Source organism: Erythranthe guttata, chromosome 13, assembly GCF_056151865.1.
Source record: "Erythranthe guttata isolate IM_541 chromosome 13, IM_541, whole genome shotgun sequence".
NCBI lineage: Eukaryota > Viridiplantae > Streptophyta > Magnoliopsida > Lamiales > Phrymaceae > Erythranthe > Erythranthe guttata.
This window is the reverse complement of record NC_142545.1, coordinates 1,301,613-1,320,522: the sequence shown is the minus strand read 5'-3', so window position 1 is coordinate 1,320,522 and position 18,910 is coordinate 1,301,613. Positions and strand designations below refer to the sequence as shown.

The window sequence follows — 18,910 nt, the reverse complement described above, 5'->3', positions numbered from 1 at the left end:
TTTATTGGGTTAATAGCATTTTGCCACCTGTACTTTGCCCGTTTTTGCGCTTTGCCACCTTAACTAAAAAAAGTTGCATGGGCACACCCAAACTTGTTTTTTTTACGCACATAACCACCTAGATGGAATATTCCGGCGAATCTTGAAAGATTCCGTCACACGCGCGATGCACATGACTAAATACATGGGTTTTTTTGTCTTTTAATCTGAAGATATCATGTGGGGTAAAATTGAAAATTTTAAGGACTCAATTAAACTTTATTTGAAACTTACCCAAATTCTAAATTTATTGAAATAGAGTTGTGTGTCTGCTTCTTCCATGGGAGTGGGTCTTCTTCTTATATAGGAGTTTCTCCCCATTAATATTTTTCAAAGAAATCATTTCCAATGCTTCGAATGCTCCACTATGTTGGCAATTCTCTCTCTTTCTTTCTAATTCTCAATATGTTTTTGTGGTTTACAATATATGTTGAAATTAATTGCACTGTAGATATATGTCTGTGTGAGAAAATTCAACTATGAAAACAAAAGTGGGATGCAGTGCAGATGAACCAGTAGAAGAAAAGCAGCAACAGGTGGAGTCGCGTGGTGTGCAACCATGAGGAATTTGTGAGGAAGATTTTTGCCCAATCATCCATGGCCAGAGATGTATCGTACGCAAATTCGTCAAGACTTTTGAACATGTCTCACTAATTCTCTAATCAAAATCACTTCCATCTCCCCGATGAACACAATCGTACCTCCAACAGTTCTCCAATCCAAGAGCTAACGAACAAGACTAAGAGAAACGATTGGACTGAATATGTTGATGACGATCAGGAGGAACATCGAGGAAAGTTCCAAATTGAGGACCAAGATCGCCTCACAAGGTATTTAATTAAATTGATGAGAGAAGATAACCCCTTAATTTTTTTGAAGCTTGGATTTTTTTCAAAAGTTGTTGTTAGTTCAAAGAACAAATTAATGGGGGAGAAACAGAGAAACATCCAGTGAAGAAGAAGAATGAGAGTTTAATATCTTTCAATTTCACCCCTTGGAAGTTGGAACTTGCAATCTTTCAATTTAATCCTTTGGAACTTTCATTTTAACCCCACATGATATCTTCAGATTAAAAGACTAAAAAATCCTCACATTAAGCATGTGCATCGCACGTGCGCCGAAAAAATGAGAAGATTCGCCAGAATATTCCCTTTAGGTGGTTATGTGCGTCAAAAAAACGAGTTTGGGTGTGTCCGTGCAACTTTTTTTAGTTAAGGTGGCAAAGCGCAAAAACGGGCAAAGTACGGGTGGCAAAATGCTATTAACCCTTTTTTATTTGGCTGCAGTTTAACTTTATTATTATAAATTCGGCCAAAAAAAATCATATCTCCAAAAATTTGTTCCTAATGCCCAAGCCCCGCCCTGTCTACCATTTTCACCGCCGCTGCCGAGCCATCAACTATACATCTGTGCACTTTTTTTAATTGAAATGATTTTTAATAAATTTGTTTTTTTTTTTTTGCATTTTTATTTAAAATTGAAATACTACTAAAAAATTATTAAAGAAGAATAAAAATACAATAAAATTTATAATAATAGGCAAATTGATTTATTGTATAAACGACTAAAAACAATATTGCTCAAATTAAAATATATGTTTAATTATTTTTTTACATATTAATAAATCCAAATAATGAAATAAAGGGTAAATTACAAACACCCCCTGAGGTATGGTCAAATTACAAAAACCCCCCTCTTGTTTGGATTATTACATCTACCCCCTCAACTATGATTTTTTCTTAGACCTCCACCTTTATGGTGCCAAATTCAACATATTCATCTAGATTCCGTGAAATGTGCTCTAGTTTGTACTCGTTTTGTGTAAAAAATACAATTTTCGATGCACCACAAACTGATATATACAAGCTAAAAATCACATATTATGATTATCTTGCTTCATAATGTAGAGTTTGAATAAGATAAAACGGGTACAAAAGTTATAATATTCGATATAATCTCGAAGATTCCACTAAATTTGAGGAGTTGAGGGGGTGGTTGTAATTATCCAAACAAGAGGGGTGTTTTTGTAATTTGACCATACCTCAGGGGGGTGTTTGTAATTTACCCATGAAATAAATTATATTTACAAAAAAAAACTCATTAATAATATTTTGTATAATCAAATTAGTAATTCCTAGAAATTGGGATTAATAAAAGAAACTCTTAAATTATTGGGATTAATATTTTTTGGAATTTATATTTTTTAGGATAAAGTTGTAGAATTAAAGTGAAATCGGGGCTAAATCAAAAATAGAGGTAAAACGAGGGTCGATGGGTTATTTAAGCATCCTCACATGCAAAACACGTGACTTTTTCCATCCAAATTAACACTCAAATCAAACGGCGGACCAAAATTGTAAAAATGTGGTTAGTTTAAGGACTAAAATCGTAGCAAAACAAATATAGGGACAAAAATTGATTTTGTGTATAATATAGGAACCTAAACTGTAATTATCCAACTTTTTACCCTATGTTTTAATTAGGTGGTGAAATGGAAGAATTTGAGGGGTGAAAAAAGCACGTCTCTAACTTGCACCATTGTGCAAGCACGTCTCTAACTTGAAATTATGATTCATTGAAAAAAGCATGTCTCTAACTTGAAATTTGAGGGGTGAAAAAAGCATCTCATACAGAATTTTATTTTGGGACAGAGGCCTTCTTGCTTGACCTCATATTGTAGACTCTTCCCAAATTTTGCTTGAACATTGAAGAAATTATGTTAAATTAGCTAGCTTCTTGAAATTATGTTTCATATATACACAATAAATATGAATAAATTGTTATTATAGAACATAGGTGAGACTAAAGCCCGAATAACAATAAATAAATAATACAGTTTAACTTAAAGCAACTTGATCTTAAAATCTGCTGATTAGCACATGAAGTTTCAAATATTAATGAATAAACAAGACTGCTGGATGAACCGTTGCGACCAAGGTCACTACTCTCGCTTAGGTTGTTTCATTAACACGGCATTGATCCTCAGGCCGTTAGTTAGAGCAGCGGTCGATGTAAGAGATGCCTTCAATATGCTTAAAACCTACAGCAAAAGTGCAAAAGTGAATCTCAATACGTAGTTAGTATATATATATATATATATACATATATATATATATATACATATATATATATATATATATATATATATATATATATATATATATATATATATATATATATATATATACATATACATATATATATATATATATATATATATATATATATATCATTAGCGACACCCCAATTGTGAATGCAACATTTGTCACTTAATTACTGTTAAGTGACAACATTTATTTTGATCGTTGACAACACTTTTTGCCGAACTATGTGAAAAAATAGGTGTTATGACTCAACAAATTTTTTTTTTAAGTGAAACATGAGATGAAGGGAAATCCAAATTCAAATTATGAAATTACCTCTTGCAATCCAATCTCGAGCTCCAGCTCCTTGACATCAGATGAAGGAATTTTCCGGTCTTTGAGATCAGAAAGGATTGAGCCCATACAAAAATGTGTCACAGTTAAATCATCAGTTATCTTGTACAGTGTCGGCCCCCCAATATACTTACCCTGACCTTTCACGAACTTGACTGACGAAAACCTTACAGCTTTCCACTCGACGGTGTTCCAGTAAGAAGGACGACTTTCTTCACTGAGAGGCAAAATCGGGTTTTCAGAAATATAGCCGTGGAGTAGCTTGGGCTTCAGTAATCTGTTTTTCATATCTTGAGTGACAAGGTATTTGTCACCATTAATATTAGCCACACTCTTGTACAAATTGTCTATGTTCTTAAGACAAGCGTTACCGCCCAAAAGGCACTCAACTCCTCCAATGGGGATAGCTAGCAAAATACAAAGAAAGTCGATGAAATCTTCCTCTGATTGAGCAAACAATAACTTACTAGTTGATTTTTGCACCATCACTTTCAGAATCATCTTATTTGAGTTAGCGGAAGTCGCTTGTTTCTCGATCGCATGCAACAAAACTCCTGGTTCAGTTTTTGGTGTTGTTGTGCCTAATTCGACTTTTCTTTTATTGAGTATGATGTCGGATAGTGGAGTAGGGGAGAGTAAAGATCCCTTAAGTAAATCCATAAACTATAAATAGTAACCAAAAAAAAAAAGTGAATAAGAAATTTGAAGAAGTAAGATTATTAAGTACCACACACTGAATTAATTATGACTGACCTCATTAAATCCAAAAGTCACATTGATTGGCTCTCCCACATCCTTGTCTGTAATTTCAAGAGTACTTAGAGTTTGAATGAATCCTGTGGTATTGGGAAATATCTTCAGATCATCGGAGATTATGAAAGAGGCTTTCTTTCGTGTAAAAACTCCATCATTATTAGCAGCAGCTTGGGGATCCTTCCAACCTGCAGATCTTGTCATTGTTTTTCCACAAAAGCATGTAGCAGAATCAAAGTAGTTGCTCGTACACAAGACGTTCGTAGTCGTTGGAGTAAAATTTGAGTGATAACAACTGAATTGGTCGATGGGCTGAGTGTCACCAACATCAATTTTTAGTTTAAGACATTCAACACGGAACGAACTCATAGGATCGAGCAGCGCTTCCTTACAACCCTTTGTCCAGAAATGGACACTGTCGAGATTCGCTAAGCCGTCGTACAAAGTGGTCAAGCTTCCAATACAGATGACACGTTCTTCTTCTTTTCCAAAGTGCTTCTTCAGGACTCTCACAATCCTTCCCAACGGCAACGTCAAGAAGCTAATCAAGACGTCTGTAAAGTCGCTATCGGCTTCCGCAAATAGAACTTTTGTTTTCTGATTATTCATTGTAACTTTTAAAGAGAACTTTACATCTTTAGCACTAGACATTGTGACTATGAAAATGGGGAGGAAATGACTGCAGCCTCTCTTTCTTTTTATAAGGCCAAAAAATAAACCAAAGGGACATTGTAAGCGAAGCGTTTCAGTTTGTTTGTTGAAATTTGATTCATGGTACGTACATTGTACATGCATCAAGTAAAAAGAACTGAACCAGTCTTTATTCATGTATAGAGATAATTGAGAAAAAAATTGAATAATTTTTATTTTTCACTACAAATAGCCCTCTGTATTAAGGGAAATTCGCAACAAATCTCGTTATCGTAATTTTATTGCATAAAAGCCCACACTTTCTAGTTTTCTTTTAATAATTAACACCATTATTATAGGAGAGAATTTAATACTAGTTTTTTTTATACTAATTTAACACAACAAAAGTCACTATTATTATGTAATAGAGTAATATTAATATGTTGACCGTTCAACAAAGGCAAACATAATAAAAATCAAAAGAAGTAATATTGATGTGGTTGACAGTAATATTACCGTCAAACACAATAATGTTATTGTGTTTACAGTAATATTACAATAGTAGACAGTAATATTATTACGTTAATCGGTCAACAATAGTAGACAGTAATAAAAAGGCCTCGTTTGGTTGCCAAGATAAGATTAGCCAAGATAAGATTAATAATCTAATGAAACTCAATTATATTATTGAACTTTGAAATATCCAATAAAAAACATGCCTAAAAAGCAAGATAATCATGATAATATAATATTTGCATGTCGACGCGACAACTTATTAGGGATGTCAAACATCAAATTAATTATTTAGTTAATAACGACTAATCTCCCCAAACAAGAGGCCTAAGATTTCTAATTAAACAATTGTGCGAACCGCCTTATCAGTGCTCTTGCATGCTTAGGTTGTTTCTTTAACATGCTATCGATCTTCAGGCCATCTGTTAGAGCAGAAGTTGATGTAAGAGATGCCTTCAGTATGCTTAATGCCTGTGCCCAAAACGAACCTTGTAATGTATATATATATATACATGAATAAATGAAGCATGAGATATTATAAATCAAATTATATTAGTTACCTCTTTCAATCCAACGTGCACCTCCATTTCTTTGACATCAGATAAAGGGATCTCCATTTTCTTAAGTATAGTTAGGGTTGAGGTCATACACATAGGAGTTACAGTTAAATCATCGGCCACCATATACGTTTTTGTTCCTTTCACAAAATTTTCTCGGCCCCGAGAGAACATCTTTGCACGAAACCATCCAGAATCTTTTCCGATTGAATATGAAAGCCATTCTTTTTTCTGGTTGATATCCCGATGGTGATATAGAACAACTTGTTCGCTAAGAGGAAGAATCGTACCTTCGGAAACATAACCTTTAGGTAGATTGGGTTTCAGTAGCCTATTTTTTATAGGTGGACTCACCCAATACTTGTCATCGATAAAATTCACTATGCTTTTATACAAATTGTCTATACTCTTAAGACAAGTGTTACTACCCAAAAGACACTCAACTTCTCCTAGTGGGATGGCAAGAAAAGAAAAAAGGAAATCTACGAAATCATCATCGGCTTGGGCAAACAATAACTTATTGTTCGATTTTTTTACAACCAACCTCAAATTCATCTTCTTGGTCGCGTCTAATTTCTTCTTCTCTTGAAGGGAAATTCCGGCCTCATATTTCAGTCCGGCAAAATCATCGTAAACCTTTGTTTTACTGAGTATGAGGTCGGTTAGCGGAGTACGCGACATTAACGAGCCCTTGAGCAAATCCATAACCTAAGGCAGACAATCATTATTAAAATTCACAAAACTGACATAGTTATATGGCAGAAAATTGTAATTTAGATCCTCTATGTTGGCCGGTTCCGGGATTTAGTCCTCTTGGTTATCCTATTTCAAGTTCACATGCAACAACTTTGCAGGTTTTCCTATTTTGGTCCTACTTTGCTAGAATTTTTATCCAATATAGGAATTTATAACTTTTAAAAGTCCGTAAGAGCAAAATCAAGATATTAGATGCTACATCTGGTTATTTACACTGGATGGATTTGAACCGTAGATCTACACATAATCACACACATCCATGTCTATGTGTGCTTAGTGGGTAACATTTAATCAAATTTCAAATCCACCCGATATAAATAACCAGGTATAGCATCCAACTCCCCAGCAAAATCCATCAAATGCCACATCATGAAATGCTAAATTTGCAATTTTATTGCATGTGAAACTGAAATATAATATAACTCACATGAGTAAATCCCTAAATAGACCAACATAGATGACCAAAATTACAAATTTTTTTCTTTCTAATCATATATACATTATACATATTCAACAAAAATTCCAAAAGTTTTAACAGAACCAAGAAACAAATTATATTACCTCATTGAATCCAAAAGTCACATTCCTTAGCTCGGCCCCATTAGTGTCTGTAATGCCAAGATTTTCGAGCGTTTGCATAATCGATACCACTACATTAGGCACCATTCTCAGATCATCGGAGATCAAGAAAGAATTTGTCTTAACGGTGAAAACTCCACCGCAGCCATCATCAGCAGTTTCAGATTCCTCTAAACAAACTTCTTTGTTCATCGTTTTCCCACAAGGGCAAGTTAAGGTAGCATTTCCTTGCATTGTTATCTTACAATTCCAGTCCGGGCAAGAAAAGTACTTAACGGTCAAAGGAACACTGATATCGAGTTTAAGCTTTCGACATTCAGCTTCTAACGAACTTACGGGATCGAGAAGCATCCCCTTACGGAATTCATTCCGTAAATTGATGCTGTCGAGATTCGATAAGCCGTCGTACAAAGTTGTTAAGCTCCCGATATCGACAGGTGTCGTCCCCTTAGCATCTCCGTAGTGATTCTTCAGAACTCGCACAATCGTTCCCAATGGCAAAGTTAAAAAACTCAATACAACTTCTGCGAAATCGCCGTCGACTTCGGCGAATAGTACTTTGGTTTTCTGTTTGTTTATCATAACTTTTAGAGTGAACTCGACTCCATTAGCAAGAAACATGATGCTGTACGAATGGAATAAATCACATGTTGACTATTGACTTCTTTGAAGAAAACAAATCGGCTTTGTAACGATGATCTTGGCGAGAGGCTACCTTGTGGTTCGGATTCTAAATTATATTTGTTGTGCCATTGATTGTATTTGACCTAATTGGTTAGGAATTTAACTTTTATTTTACTAGGATTCTTATAAGTTATTTAGATAAAATAGGATTTCGTATCTGATGTAGCTTATTCCTAACATACAAGGAATTAAACCCATCCCACATTGATTTATTAGTAAAAAGCTCGCATAATCACTATTTTATTTAATTGCTTTGGCATTCGAACCCGCATTCATAAACTATTATTTAATTCGACCTTAGAACCACTCATTTCAAGTGATCCCGCATCACTTTCATTATCTATACTAGTATTTTTTTTCTATTATTTAATTTGACCTTAGAACTCCTCATTTCAAGTGATCCCGCATCACTATCATTATCTATGCTAGTATCTTTTTTCCCATGTGTGATCTATGCTACATTATCTATGCTACCATGGATGATGCCAAAATAACATTTCAGAAGTGAAGTAAACAGTTATATAAATAAATGAAAATAAGAATTGTAACAAATATTCAAATAAATGTGAAGTTTTAATTTTGACAATGATTTAAAATAGTAGGAAAAAAAAAAATTATAAATATGTCATTAGGGTTTCTTAGGTTATCCTAACATTTCTTTCTTTTATATAAGAGATTCGAAATTTCAAATCGGATCAGACTATATGTTTTCCCCTTCAACAGAAAATAAATCGCCTTAAATTAGCATTTAAATTTTTTAATTGTTTATGCAAGTAAAAAAGGTTAAGGTAATTTTGTCAAAAAAATAATATGTCTCTCAAATAATGGAATTTTGTGAAAAATAAAATATTGGGATGTAGATCGAGAAAAATAAGTGACTGCTTCGCAACATACTGAATGTTGTGAAGAGTGTTGAGAACAATCGGAGAGAGATTGAATATGTTCGACTCAATACACTTAGCAATAAGACTGATGATTATATAAAACAAATACAACGTTCAACAAATTAAAAATGGGTTGAATACACTTTGCACCCTTGTATTATGATTATTGTCGCTATTATCCCACTGAACTATCAAATGCGACAAATCGGTATTTGTTTTAGCTGCTCCCTTATATATTACCTCTTCCAGCCCAATCCGAAGCTCCATTTCATTGATGTCAGATAAAGGAATTTCAAGGGATTCGATATCGGAAAGAGTTGAGGCCATACGAAAAGGTGTGACGGTCAAATCATCAGTAATCTTGTACATTCTTGGTCCCTTCACATATTTCCCTTTCCCTCTCACAAACTTAGCAGAAGAAAACTTTATAGTACCCCATTCATTATTAAATGTAGGCCAAAGACTTTTTTCATACAGAGGAAGAATCTGGTTTTCGGAAATATATCCATGATGTAGGTTCGGATTCATTAGCATGTTTTTACTCGCTACGTGGTCCGTAAGATCTTCTACACTCCGGTACAAATTGTCTATACTCTTAAGACAAGTGTTACTGCCCAAAACGTGTTCGACTCCTCCTAGTGGGATGGCGAGGAAACTAAAAAGGAAATCGACGAAATTATCCTCAGCTTGAGCAAACAATAACTTATTGGTAGATTTTTGTAGAATGAGTTTTAAATTCATCGTCTTAGAGCTTGAAGTGGCTTTCGTCGTCGCAATCCATCCAAGTGAAAACCGTGGTTCGTATTTTGTTCGAGCGTACTCGTAGATCTGGTTTTTGTTGAGTATGATATCGGTCAGCGGAGTATGGGACAGTAATGAGGCCTTGAGCAAATCCATAATCTAATTAATATAGACAAACAATATTTGTCATTCAATTGAGATAGTAATATTTAACAAGGAAAAAAAATATAATTTTGATCAATTATATTTTAATTTTACTTGCAATAATATGGAGAATTATCATCTTTGGTCCTATTTCATCTCGAACATTGAAAAAATTAGCCAGGTTTATTGATGTGGCTAACAAACTAGCCGAAATTTAAACATATGTTAAGAAACTCTAACAGTATAATGTATTAAGATAATGCATTGGCTGGATACGTTATTTCGGTAAGATTCTAACGGACTATTAGTTTCTGAAAGTGGTAGAGACAACTTAGAACTAGTGGGTGATTTAAGAAATGTTGGGGGAGCCATGTCACCCCATAACTCTAATAGTCCATTAGAACTCTATCGGAATAACGTATCCAATGCATTATCTTGTTAGAGTTTCTAACAATGTTTCATGGGCGATTGTAATTACCTATATGTTGGCGCTAAATACCTAACACGCAAGTGCACGTATCGCAAACAAGTAGTAAAAGTGGACTCGTGAGAGTCGGATGTCGATCCCACAGGGAATACTCAAATTATCTAATCCTAAGTACCAAATTCTAACAACTATGATTTTTATCCAGCATACGCAAAGTTGTCAAATTTAATCAACTAAATAATTAAACTAATTATGAAAGCAATTAAACACGAGAAAATATCAATAAAAACAGACCTAGGATTTTATCTTCCCCATGCAAGAATTGCTCACCCAAAAGCCTCAATTATGAAATATATGATTCATGATTATTAACCCGAGACACTAATTTACTCATAACCCGCTGTCGCGTGTATTATGATTATATTATTCATAAACGGTTCACTATATATCTATGCAAACCAATTATGAATAAAACATTAACTAACAAGTCTCGTAAATGGCTACCTAAGGTGAAATCTGTATGTCTACGACACCACATGCAATTGACACACTCATCCGGTGAAAACTACTCGAAGGTTCTTGTACTTACCGTCTAATTATCAAAATAGCTCTGTCGAGTCAATCCCAATAATCACAGATAAAGCACATAAATTGATCAAGTTCATGCACTAACAATCATAACAAGTATAAGAAATAATCATAAAATCATAATTGCATAATCTCAAGAAAACGGGTTCACCATCCCCACATAGGGTTCCAACAAAATCCTAGATTAAAAACTTAGCTACTCAGGTTCTCTACGAAAAACATAATAAAAATATAAAAAGACATAGATTAAGAAAAGATAGATAAAAGAAGAATTGTGATGAATATTTGTTAATTCAGCGTCTTCGATTCTTCGTTCTCTCGCTCCTCTCACTCCAAGATTGTGTAAAAAGTCCACTAATTCGTGCTTGGCTTGGGCTTAAATAGATGTCCCTACTTGGTAGAAAATTTTAGGTTTCCTTGTGTGATTAAAAGTCCAAAATTGTCTCCAGCGTGTTTTGGCGCGGCCGCGCGAAAATCAGTGCAATTCCCACACGGCCGCGCGAGAATCGCCGAAACCTTCTGCCCAACTTCTGCAGTTGGTGCGGCCGCGCCAAAAATAGGCTAAATTTGGCACGGCCGCGCGGGCCACTTTTCAGCCACTTTTCAGCCAATTTTCAGCATATTTTGTTTTCTTCCGTTTTTGCCCGTTTTTGACCTTTTTTGGCTCGTTTTGTCCTTGGAACTTCCAAATCGTCAAGTTGTACCTAAAATACAATAAACCACTCATTAAGCATCATTAAATCAATAAAAGTATACAAAAATCCTCGTAAGAAAGTATACATTGAGTGTAAAATATACACTCAACACACCCCCAAACTTGAACTTTTGCTTGTCCTCAAGCAAAAACTAGCAACTATCAAAACAACACTTTCAACAAATGCCTCTCATCACATAGATTAATGCTCAATTTCACGTTTTCAGAACTTGCAATTATCATGACAATTCTCAAAAATTTACAAGCTCGTAATTCAAAGATACGTATTCACTCACCATTGCTAAAAACCACAAACCATGCTATCGCTTCAAGTATCCCATATTTGTACATTAAAAATGGAGAAAAATTATACTTACATAATAATATTCAACTCCAAAGACTCACCAAATTTCTTTACTCGGCTAGTATCAAATAATTGAGCTATTGGGATCATTGGGACTTTTTGCCTTTCAAATGTTGGGCTTTTGGTACAAGGTAGAAAATATGGGTAAAAGTGGATACTCTTCTCCTTTCATCTCACAATTAGTCACTAAGAGTTGCACTTGACGCAATTTTTAACTCTCGTTCTTGACTAGAGGTGTTTTCGCTAAGATTTAGCTTTTGGAATTATTGCTTCACCTCGAAGGACTTATAACCTAACTTGATTTTGCTAAGAGTTCAAAAGTCTCCACTTTTGCTCTTAACATGATGGTTCGAGTATTTACTTCAAAATTTATCTCAAGTCCTTTCTTCCCCTTCTATCTCACTTTTTTTTTTTTTTTCAACCAAGCTCCAAGGGAAAATTAATCAAGAAATCACCATCTAATCTACCCACTTTATTTCGGCTAAAAGAAAGAACACCGTTTCTCCAAGGCTCAATCAAGGTTCGAATGATAAAAATTTAAAGGTAGGCTTGAAAGGCTCAAACGGTTCAAAGGTGGCCCAAATCACTTCCCAAATTGCTCAACAATTTAATATTTCACTTTGTAAATTCGTAAGGCAAGTTCTAAAACCGAATAGCATATGATATAGCATAAATTAATTCCACGTTTTAAAACACAAAACTTTCAACCAAAGCAAGGCATAATTCGTGATTCCTAACAATGACTCCTTCCTACGACACTTTGAATCAAAAGCTCCCAAAATTCAATCACAATCAGATAAAGCAAGCAATTTCATCATTAAACATCAACCATCTTTCATCATCATGATTCATCGAAACATTTATCTCAACACAATTTTTTTCTTTCGAAAGCAATAAATAAACCAAAACAACTAAACATAAAAAAAGAAATCCTAAGGCATGCAAACTAAAAAATTAAGGCACATAAAAGCAAGTAATTATCCACCCCCAAACTTAAAATTTACATTGCCCTCAATGTAATTAGCACGAAGTTAAAGGATAGAAAACACCTGACTAGTCGACATGGCCATCTCCGGGCAGTTGAAATTTTTGCCTTTTATTGTGCTTCTATCCATCTGGCACGGCCGTGTCAGGTTTTGAACTGTTTTCCGCACGGCCGTGCGAATTGCCAAAATTGGGCAGTAACTGTCTGTTTCTCGCACGACCGTGTGAGATTTTGCCTTGTTTTGGGACGGCCGTATGAGCGCCAGAGCTGCGATTTCTTGGTCCTAAAAATTAAAAATATGCTTAAATTGTTAGCTTGCATGCTTATAAAATAAATAAATAAAATAAAACAAGAAAAAATAAATAAATAAATAAATAAATAAATAAATAAATAAAACGAAAATCTTGGGTTGCCTCCCGAGAAGCGCTAAGTTTATAGTCTTCAGCCAGACTTTGTTCCTGCTCTTCAATTCCTTAGCTTTTGAACTCATCTCCTCACTTCCTTTTGGAGAAAGTCTTGAATAAATGGGTTGATTCGATTCTTCTTTCGACTGGTTCGCTTAGTAATGCCTTTGAATTTATTCTTCTTGATGTCATGAGGCTTGCCAACATCGTCTTTAAAACCCCAACTCTTTTGACTATCTCTCGGAAGAGTTGAAATTGAGTTCATAAAATAAACTTGCTCCTTCCGACTCCTGTTTCCGCCATCATCTCCTGCACTCAAAGATGATTTCCCATGGTCCAAGATCAAAACATCAAAATTTTCATGATTTGTAAAATCTATAAGATCAATAGCAAAACAATCATTATTATCACATGGATTTTTATTAGCACTAAAAACATTAAATTTGATCGTTTGATCATGCACCGTCATTGTAAGATCACCACTAGCACAATCAATTAGAGTTTTCGACGTGGCTAAAAACGGCCTTCCTAAAATAAGAGGTATCTCCCTATCTTCATCTATATCAAGTATAACGAAATCAACAGGGAAGATAAATTTGTTCACTTTTACTAGCACATTCTCCAAAATACCTTTTGGGTAAACTAAAGACCTATCGGCTAATTGAAGAGTTATAGCCGTCGGTTCAATCTCACCTAACCCACGATTTTTATAAGTGGAATAAGGCATAAGATTAATGCTAGCGCCTAAATCAATGAGCGATCTAAAATTTGTACCTCCTATAATACAAGGAATAGTGAACTTACCTGGATCGCCGAGTTTTTGTGGAAGGTGCCGTGTAAGAATTGCACTGCATTGTTCCGTGAGTTGGATCATCTCGTTCCCTTGCAATTTCTTCCTCTTTGTCACGAGATCATTGAGGAATTTCACCCACTTTTCGCATCTTTTGAAGGGCTTCGATGAAAGGGATATTTATGTGAATCTCCTTCAACTTGTCCAAAAACCCTTGGTATTCGGCATCGAGCTTCTTCTTTAGAAACGTTTGAGGCTATGGAATTGGATGGGCTCTTGAAATCACTGTTGACGGTGGTTCTTCTTGAGTTATTTCTTTTGCCTCCGTCATTCTTGGCTTCTCGATTACCGTGCTTCTCTTCTCCTTTCGTGGGGCTTCCTCCAATTGTCTCCCATTCCTTAAACTTACAGCATTGCACTGCTCGATGTTGCTCTTTCGAGGATCTTCCGTATTCGACGGCAGTGCTCCCGGCGGCCTCGCGTTTAGCTGGGTTGCAAGTTGACCCATCTGTGTTTCCAAATTGCGGATGGAAGCTTGAGTTGATGTCATGAATTACGCCAAGATATTTACGAGATCTCCACCTTGAGGTGGAGCTTGAGGCGGATTTTGGAATCCGGGAGCTGGGCGTGCATAACTAGGCGGTTGACCTTGAGGTGGTGCTTGCCTTTGTCCTTGCTGATTTACTCCCCATCCAAAGTTGGGGTGTTCTTTCCATCCCGGATTATAGGTGTTGGAGTACGGGTTCCTCTGTTGTCAGTTGGTGTCATTCACGTAATTTAGAGACTCCGTTTCTTCTAAGCACTGGTTGGGACCTTGCACTGCATGGACTTGTTGAGTCTGCAAAGTTGCTACTTGCTTTGATAGCTTCTCTAACTGGGCAGTGATTGCGGTGACCCCGTCTAACTCCAAAATTCCTCCCGTCTTAACGGCTCCGCTATTTGACCGATCCGATGCCCGCATGTATTTATTTCTAGCGATTCGCTCCAAAAGTTCGTATGCTTCGTCATAGGTCAAACTCGTGAACATTCCTCCAGCTGCAGAGTCGAGCACGGTCCTCGAGTTATCTTGCAATCCATCGTAGAATATTTGCAGTTGGCGCCACTCTTGAAGTCCGTGATTCGGGCACCTCCGAATCAATTGTTTGAACCGCTCCCACGTCTCGAATAATGCTTCACCGGCTTCTTGTATGAAATTTTGTATTTCTCTCCGAATTCTTTCTGTTTTTGTTGGGGAGTTATATGTGTTCATGAAGAGTTGTGCTAGCTGGGGCCAAGACGAGATGGAGTGCGGTGCACGAGTTTGTAACCATTCTCGGGCTGCTCCTTGTAAAGAGTGCTTGAACATGCGGAGTTGCAGTGCTTCAGGTGATACTCCGTTCATCTTGTGCGAATCACACATTTCGAGAAAGTTGACCAAGTGGAGATGTGGATCTTCATGAGCTAATCCGCTGAACAACCCATTGTTTTGGAGCATAGTAAGGAGTCCCGCTCGAATTTCGAAATTGTTGGCTTCAATGGGGGCTGCTGGATGCTTGATTGAAACCCATTGAGTGTTGGAACGGTGTACTCATGCAATGCTCGTTGACGATGTGGTGGATTAATGAGCTGTTGTTGCTCTTGCTCGTTGACGATATTTCCTGCAACATTTAGTAAACGTCCTTGGTCATCTCCCCTGCGATTATTTTCTTCTTCCATTACCCGCTGAAAAATAATAAAAAAAAAATAATTAAATAAAATAAATAAAACGGCTGAAGTAAGAAAAATTGCTCAAATTTAATATTAGAAATAGATAATTTAGTCGTATTCCCCGGCAACGGCGCCAAAAACTTGTTGGCGCTAAATACCTAACACGCAAGTGCACGTATCGCAAACAAGTAGTAAAAGTGGACTCGTGAGAGTCGGATGTCGATCCCACATGGAATACTCAAATTATCTAATCCTAAGTACCAAAGTTGTCAAATTTAATCAACTAAATAATTAAACTAATTATGAAAGCAATTAAACACGAGAAAATATCAATAAAAACGGACCTAGGATTTTATCTTCCCCCTATGCAAGAATTGCTCACCCAAAACCCTCAATTATGAAATATATGATTCATGATTATTAACCAGAGACACTAATTTACTCATAACCCGCTGTCGCGTGTATTATGATTCTATTATTCATAAACGGTTCACTATATGTCTATGCAAACCAATTATGAATAAAGCATTAACTAACAAGTCTCGTAAATGGCTACCTAAGGTGATATCTGTATGTCTACGACACCACATGCAATTGACACACTCATCCGGTGAAAACTACTCGAAGGTTCTTATACTTACCGTCTAATTATCAAAATAGCTCTGTCGAGTCAATCCCAATAATCACAGATAAAGCACATAAATTGATCAAGTTCATGCACTAACAATCATAACAAGTATAAGAAATAATCATAAAATCATAATTGCATAATCTCAAGAAAACGGGTTCACCATCCCCACATAAGGTTCCAACAAAATCCTAGATTAAAAACTTAGCTACTCATGTTCTCTACGAAAAACATAATAAAAATATAAAAAAACATAGATTAAGAAAAGATAGATAAAAGAAGAATTGTGATGAAGATTTGTCAATTCAGCGTCTTCGATTCTTCGTTCTCTCGCTCCTCTCGCTCCAAGATTGTGTAAAAAGTCCACTAATTCGTGCTTGGCTTGGGCTTAAATAGATGTCCCAACTTGGTAGAAAAATTTAGGTTTCCTTGTGTGATTAAAAGTCCAAAATTGTCTCCAGCGTGTTTTGGCGCGGCCGCGCGAAAATCAGTGCAATTCCCACACGGCCGCGCGAGAATCGCCGAAACCTTATGCCCAACTTCTGCAGTTGGCGCGGCCGCGCCAAAAATAGGCTACATTTGGCACGGCCGCACGGGCCACTTTTCAGCCAATTTTCAGCATATTTTGTTTTCTTCCGTTTTTGCCCGTTTTCGACCTTTTTTGGCTCGTTTCGTCCTTGGAACTTCCAAATAGTCAAGTTGTACCTAAAATACAATAAACCACTCATTAAGCATCATTAAATCAATAAAAGTATATAAAAATCCTCGTAAGAAAGTATACATTGAGTGTAAAATATACACTCAACACTATACCACATGGACCTTAAAGTTATTTTAGCATATCTAAGAGGTATAGGCGTAATTTACCCTAAAACATCATGCAAAACAAAACCAAGAATATTATATTTGCAAAATTACTGCACGTAAATTGAAATATCACAAGTGAGAGGACTAAATCTCTAAATACGCATTTTCCCATTTAACAAAACTTAGTAAAAACAAAATAATGAAGACACTAACCTCGTTGAATCCAAAAGTCACATTTCTTAGCTCCGCGCCATATGTGTCTGCAATGCCGAGAATTCCGAGACTTTGCACGAAACCCGTCGTATTAGGAAGTATCCGAAGATCATCGGAGATCACGAAAGAAGAATCCGAATTTCGGGTAAAAACTCCGCCCTCGCAATCATTAGCTTTAGGCATCTTTTGACCTACGAAAGACAATGCGTTGCCGTCATTATCTCGAGACTCGTTTCGAACTACTTCTCTTTTCATTGTTGCCCCACAGCAGCATGTAGCAGTATCATAATAAATGCTTAAACACGGAAATCGGACATTATTTGCTCTACAATTCGATCGAGTTTCTACAAGTGAAGTACTCGACGGGCTGAGTTTCACTTATATCAATTTTTAGTTTACGGCACTCGGCTTCGCTTTCAGATAAACTTTTCGGATTCAGAAGAATCTCCTTACAACCCTCGGTCCAGAAACTGGCGTTTTCGAGATTTGCGACGCCGTTATATAAAGTGGTTAAGCTCCCAATATTGACAGATGGCTCTTGATCACCTCCATAGTGTTTCTTCAGAATTCTGACAATTGTTCCCAATGGCAGTGTCAGAAAACTCAATAATATGTCGGCGAAATCGCGGTCGACTTCGGCGAATAGTACTTTCGTTTTCTTTTTATTTACAACAGCTTTCAAAGAGAACTGAAAATTCTCTTCATCAACCATTATAATATATGTTTCTGTAGATTATATTGTAGATGACTAGAACTAAGAAAATTCAGATGAAATTTCCAATAAACTAAGCTATATATAATTGGTAGTGACCGTGTTTGGGTTTCTTGGAATCCTTGGTTGTGTTGGTTTCTTTACACTTGTTAGAATCCAATTGGAATTATATTCCCATAATTGACGTGTGGATTTGTTGTTGTGTATAGGAAGAATTCTTTTTCCCATAAACATCTTTTTATTTTCGTCTGTTGACCGCTCGTGAAAAGACAAAAAAATACTCCTAAAATTAATGGAATTTTAATCAAAAAAACCCAATGGATCAATACCCTTTAAATCAGAAATTTCGAAAAATTAAAAAAATCACTCCAAAAATTTTGTTTGTCCCAAAATACAGGTTTTTAAATTTTCAATTCAGTTCCTGACATTTCCAATAAAGCCATCCCTCCCCAAAACCCAAAAACACTGTTAGGTACATGTTCTTCCAAACTCAGCCATAGATTCGTAGAACCAAAGAAATAAGAAAAGAGATATAAAACTGTAAAATGAAATAGAACGGCTCAGCTCCCTTTTCCAGTGTTCATACAGTCGATCCAAGGTCTGGTGGTAACACCAAAACGAAAACAAACACCCAGCAACAACCACTGATCCAAACCCCAGATCTGACCCCCAAACTCACTCTGAGTTGACTCACCAACACATGAACAATCAACTCAGTGTATAACTCACCCTCTCCACTCAGCACAAACCCGGTTTTCTTCACTCAGAACCACCGAAACCCTCACAGAAGAGGATTAAGGTCAGAAAAAATTTGGTTTGAATAAAAGGTGAATCACACCTTGTCTCTCTCTCTCTCACCACAGTATTTATACACGAAGATTCAACGGTCTTAAGC

The 18,910-nt window shown here is 36.1% G+C and overlaps 4 protein-coding genes across 4 annotated transcripts; all 4 read right to left on the bottom strand.

Moving 5' to 3' along the window:
- Positions 1–2,980: 2,980 nt before the first annotated feature.
- LOC105961715 (uncharacterized) lies at positions 2,981–4,880 on the bottom strand. The gene is made up of 3 exons (XM_012985971.2): positions 4,230–4,880; positions 3,459–4,139; positions 2,981–3,079 (listed from the first exon to the last, which is right to left on the bottom strand). The coding sequence occupies exons 1-3, from the start codon at positions 4,878–4,880 to the stop codon at positions 2,981–2,983; spliced, it is 1,431 nt and encodes a 476-aa protein (XP_012841425.2).
- A 2,170-nt stretch (positions 4,881–7,050) lies between these two features.
- On the bottom strand, positions 7,051–8,035 carry LOC148765586 (uncharacterized). Its single transcript, XM_088811993.1, has one exon. The coding sequence runs from the start codon at positions 7,883–7,885 to the stop codon at positions 7,238–7,240; it is 648 nt and encodes a 215-aa protein (XP_088668119.1). The 5' UTR covers positions 7,886–8,035; the 3' UTR covers positions 7,051–7,237.
- An 870-nt stretch (positions 8,036–8,905) lies between these two features.
- On the bottom strand, positions 8,906–17,558 carry LOC148765585 (uncharacterized). The gene is made up of 3 exons (XM_088811810.1): positions 17,304–17,558; positions 9,073–9,732; positions 8,906–8,917 (listed from the first exon to the last, which is right to left on the bottom strand). The coding sequence occupies exons 1-3, from the start codon at positions 17,556–17,558 to the stop codon at positions 8,906–8,908; spliced, it is 927 nt and encodes a 308-aa protein (XP_088667936.1).
- Positions 17,559–17,628: 70 nt separating this feature from the next.
- Positions 17,629–18,015, bottom strand: LOC148765584 (uncharacterized). The gene has a single exon (XM_088811809.1). It carries the CDS (start codon positions 18,013–18,015, stop codon positions 17,629–17,631), a length of 387 nt encoding a protein of 128 aa, XP_088667935.1.
- Between the last annotated feature and the right edge of the window lie 895 nt (positions 18,016–18,910).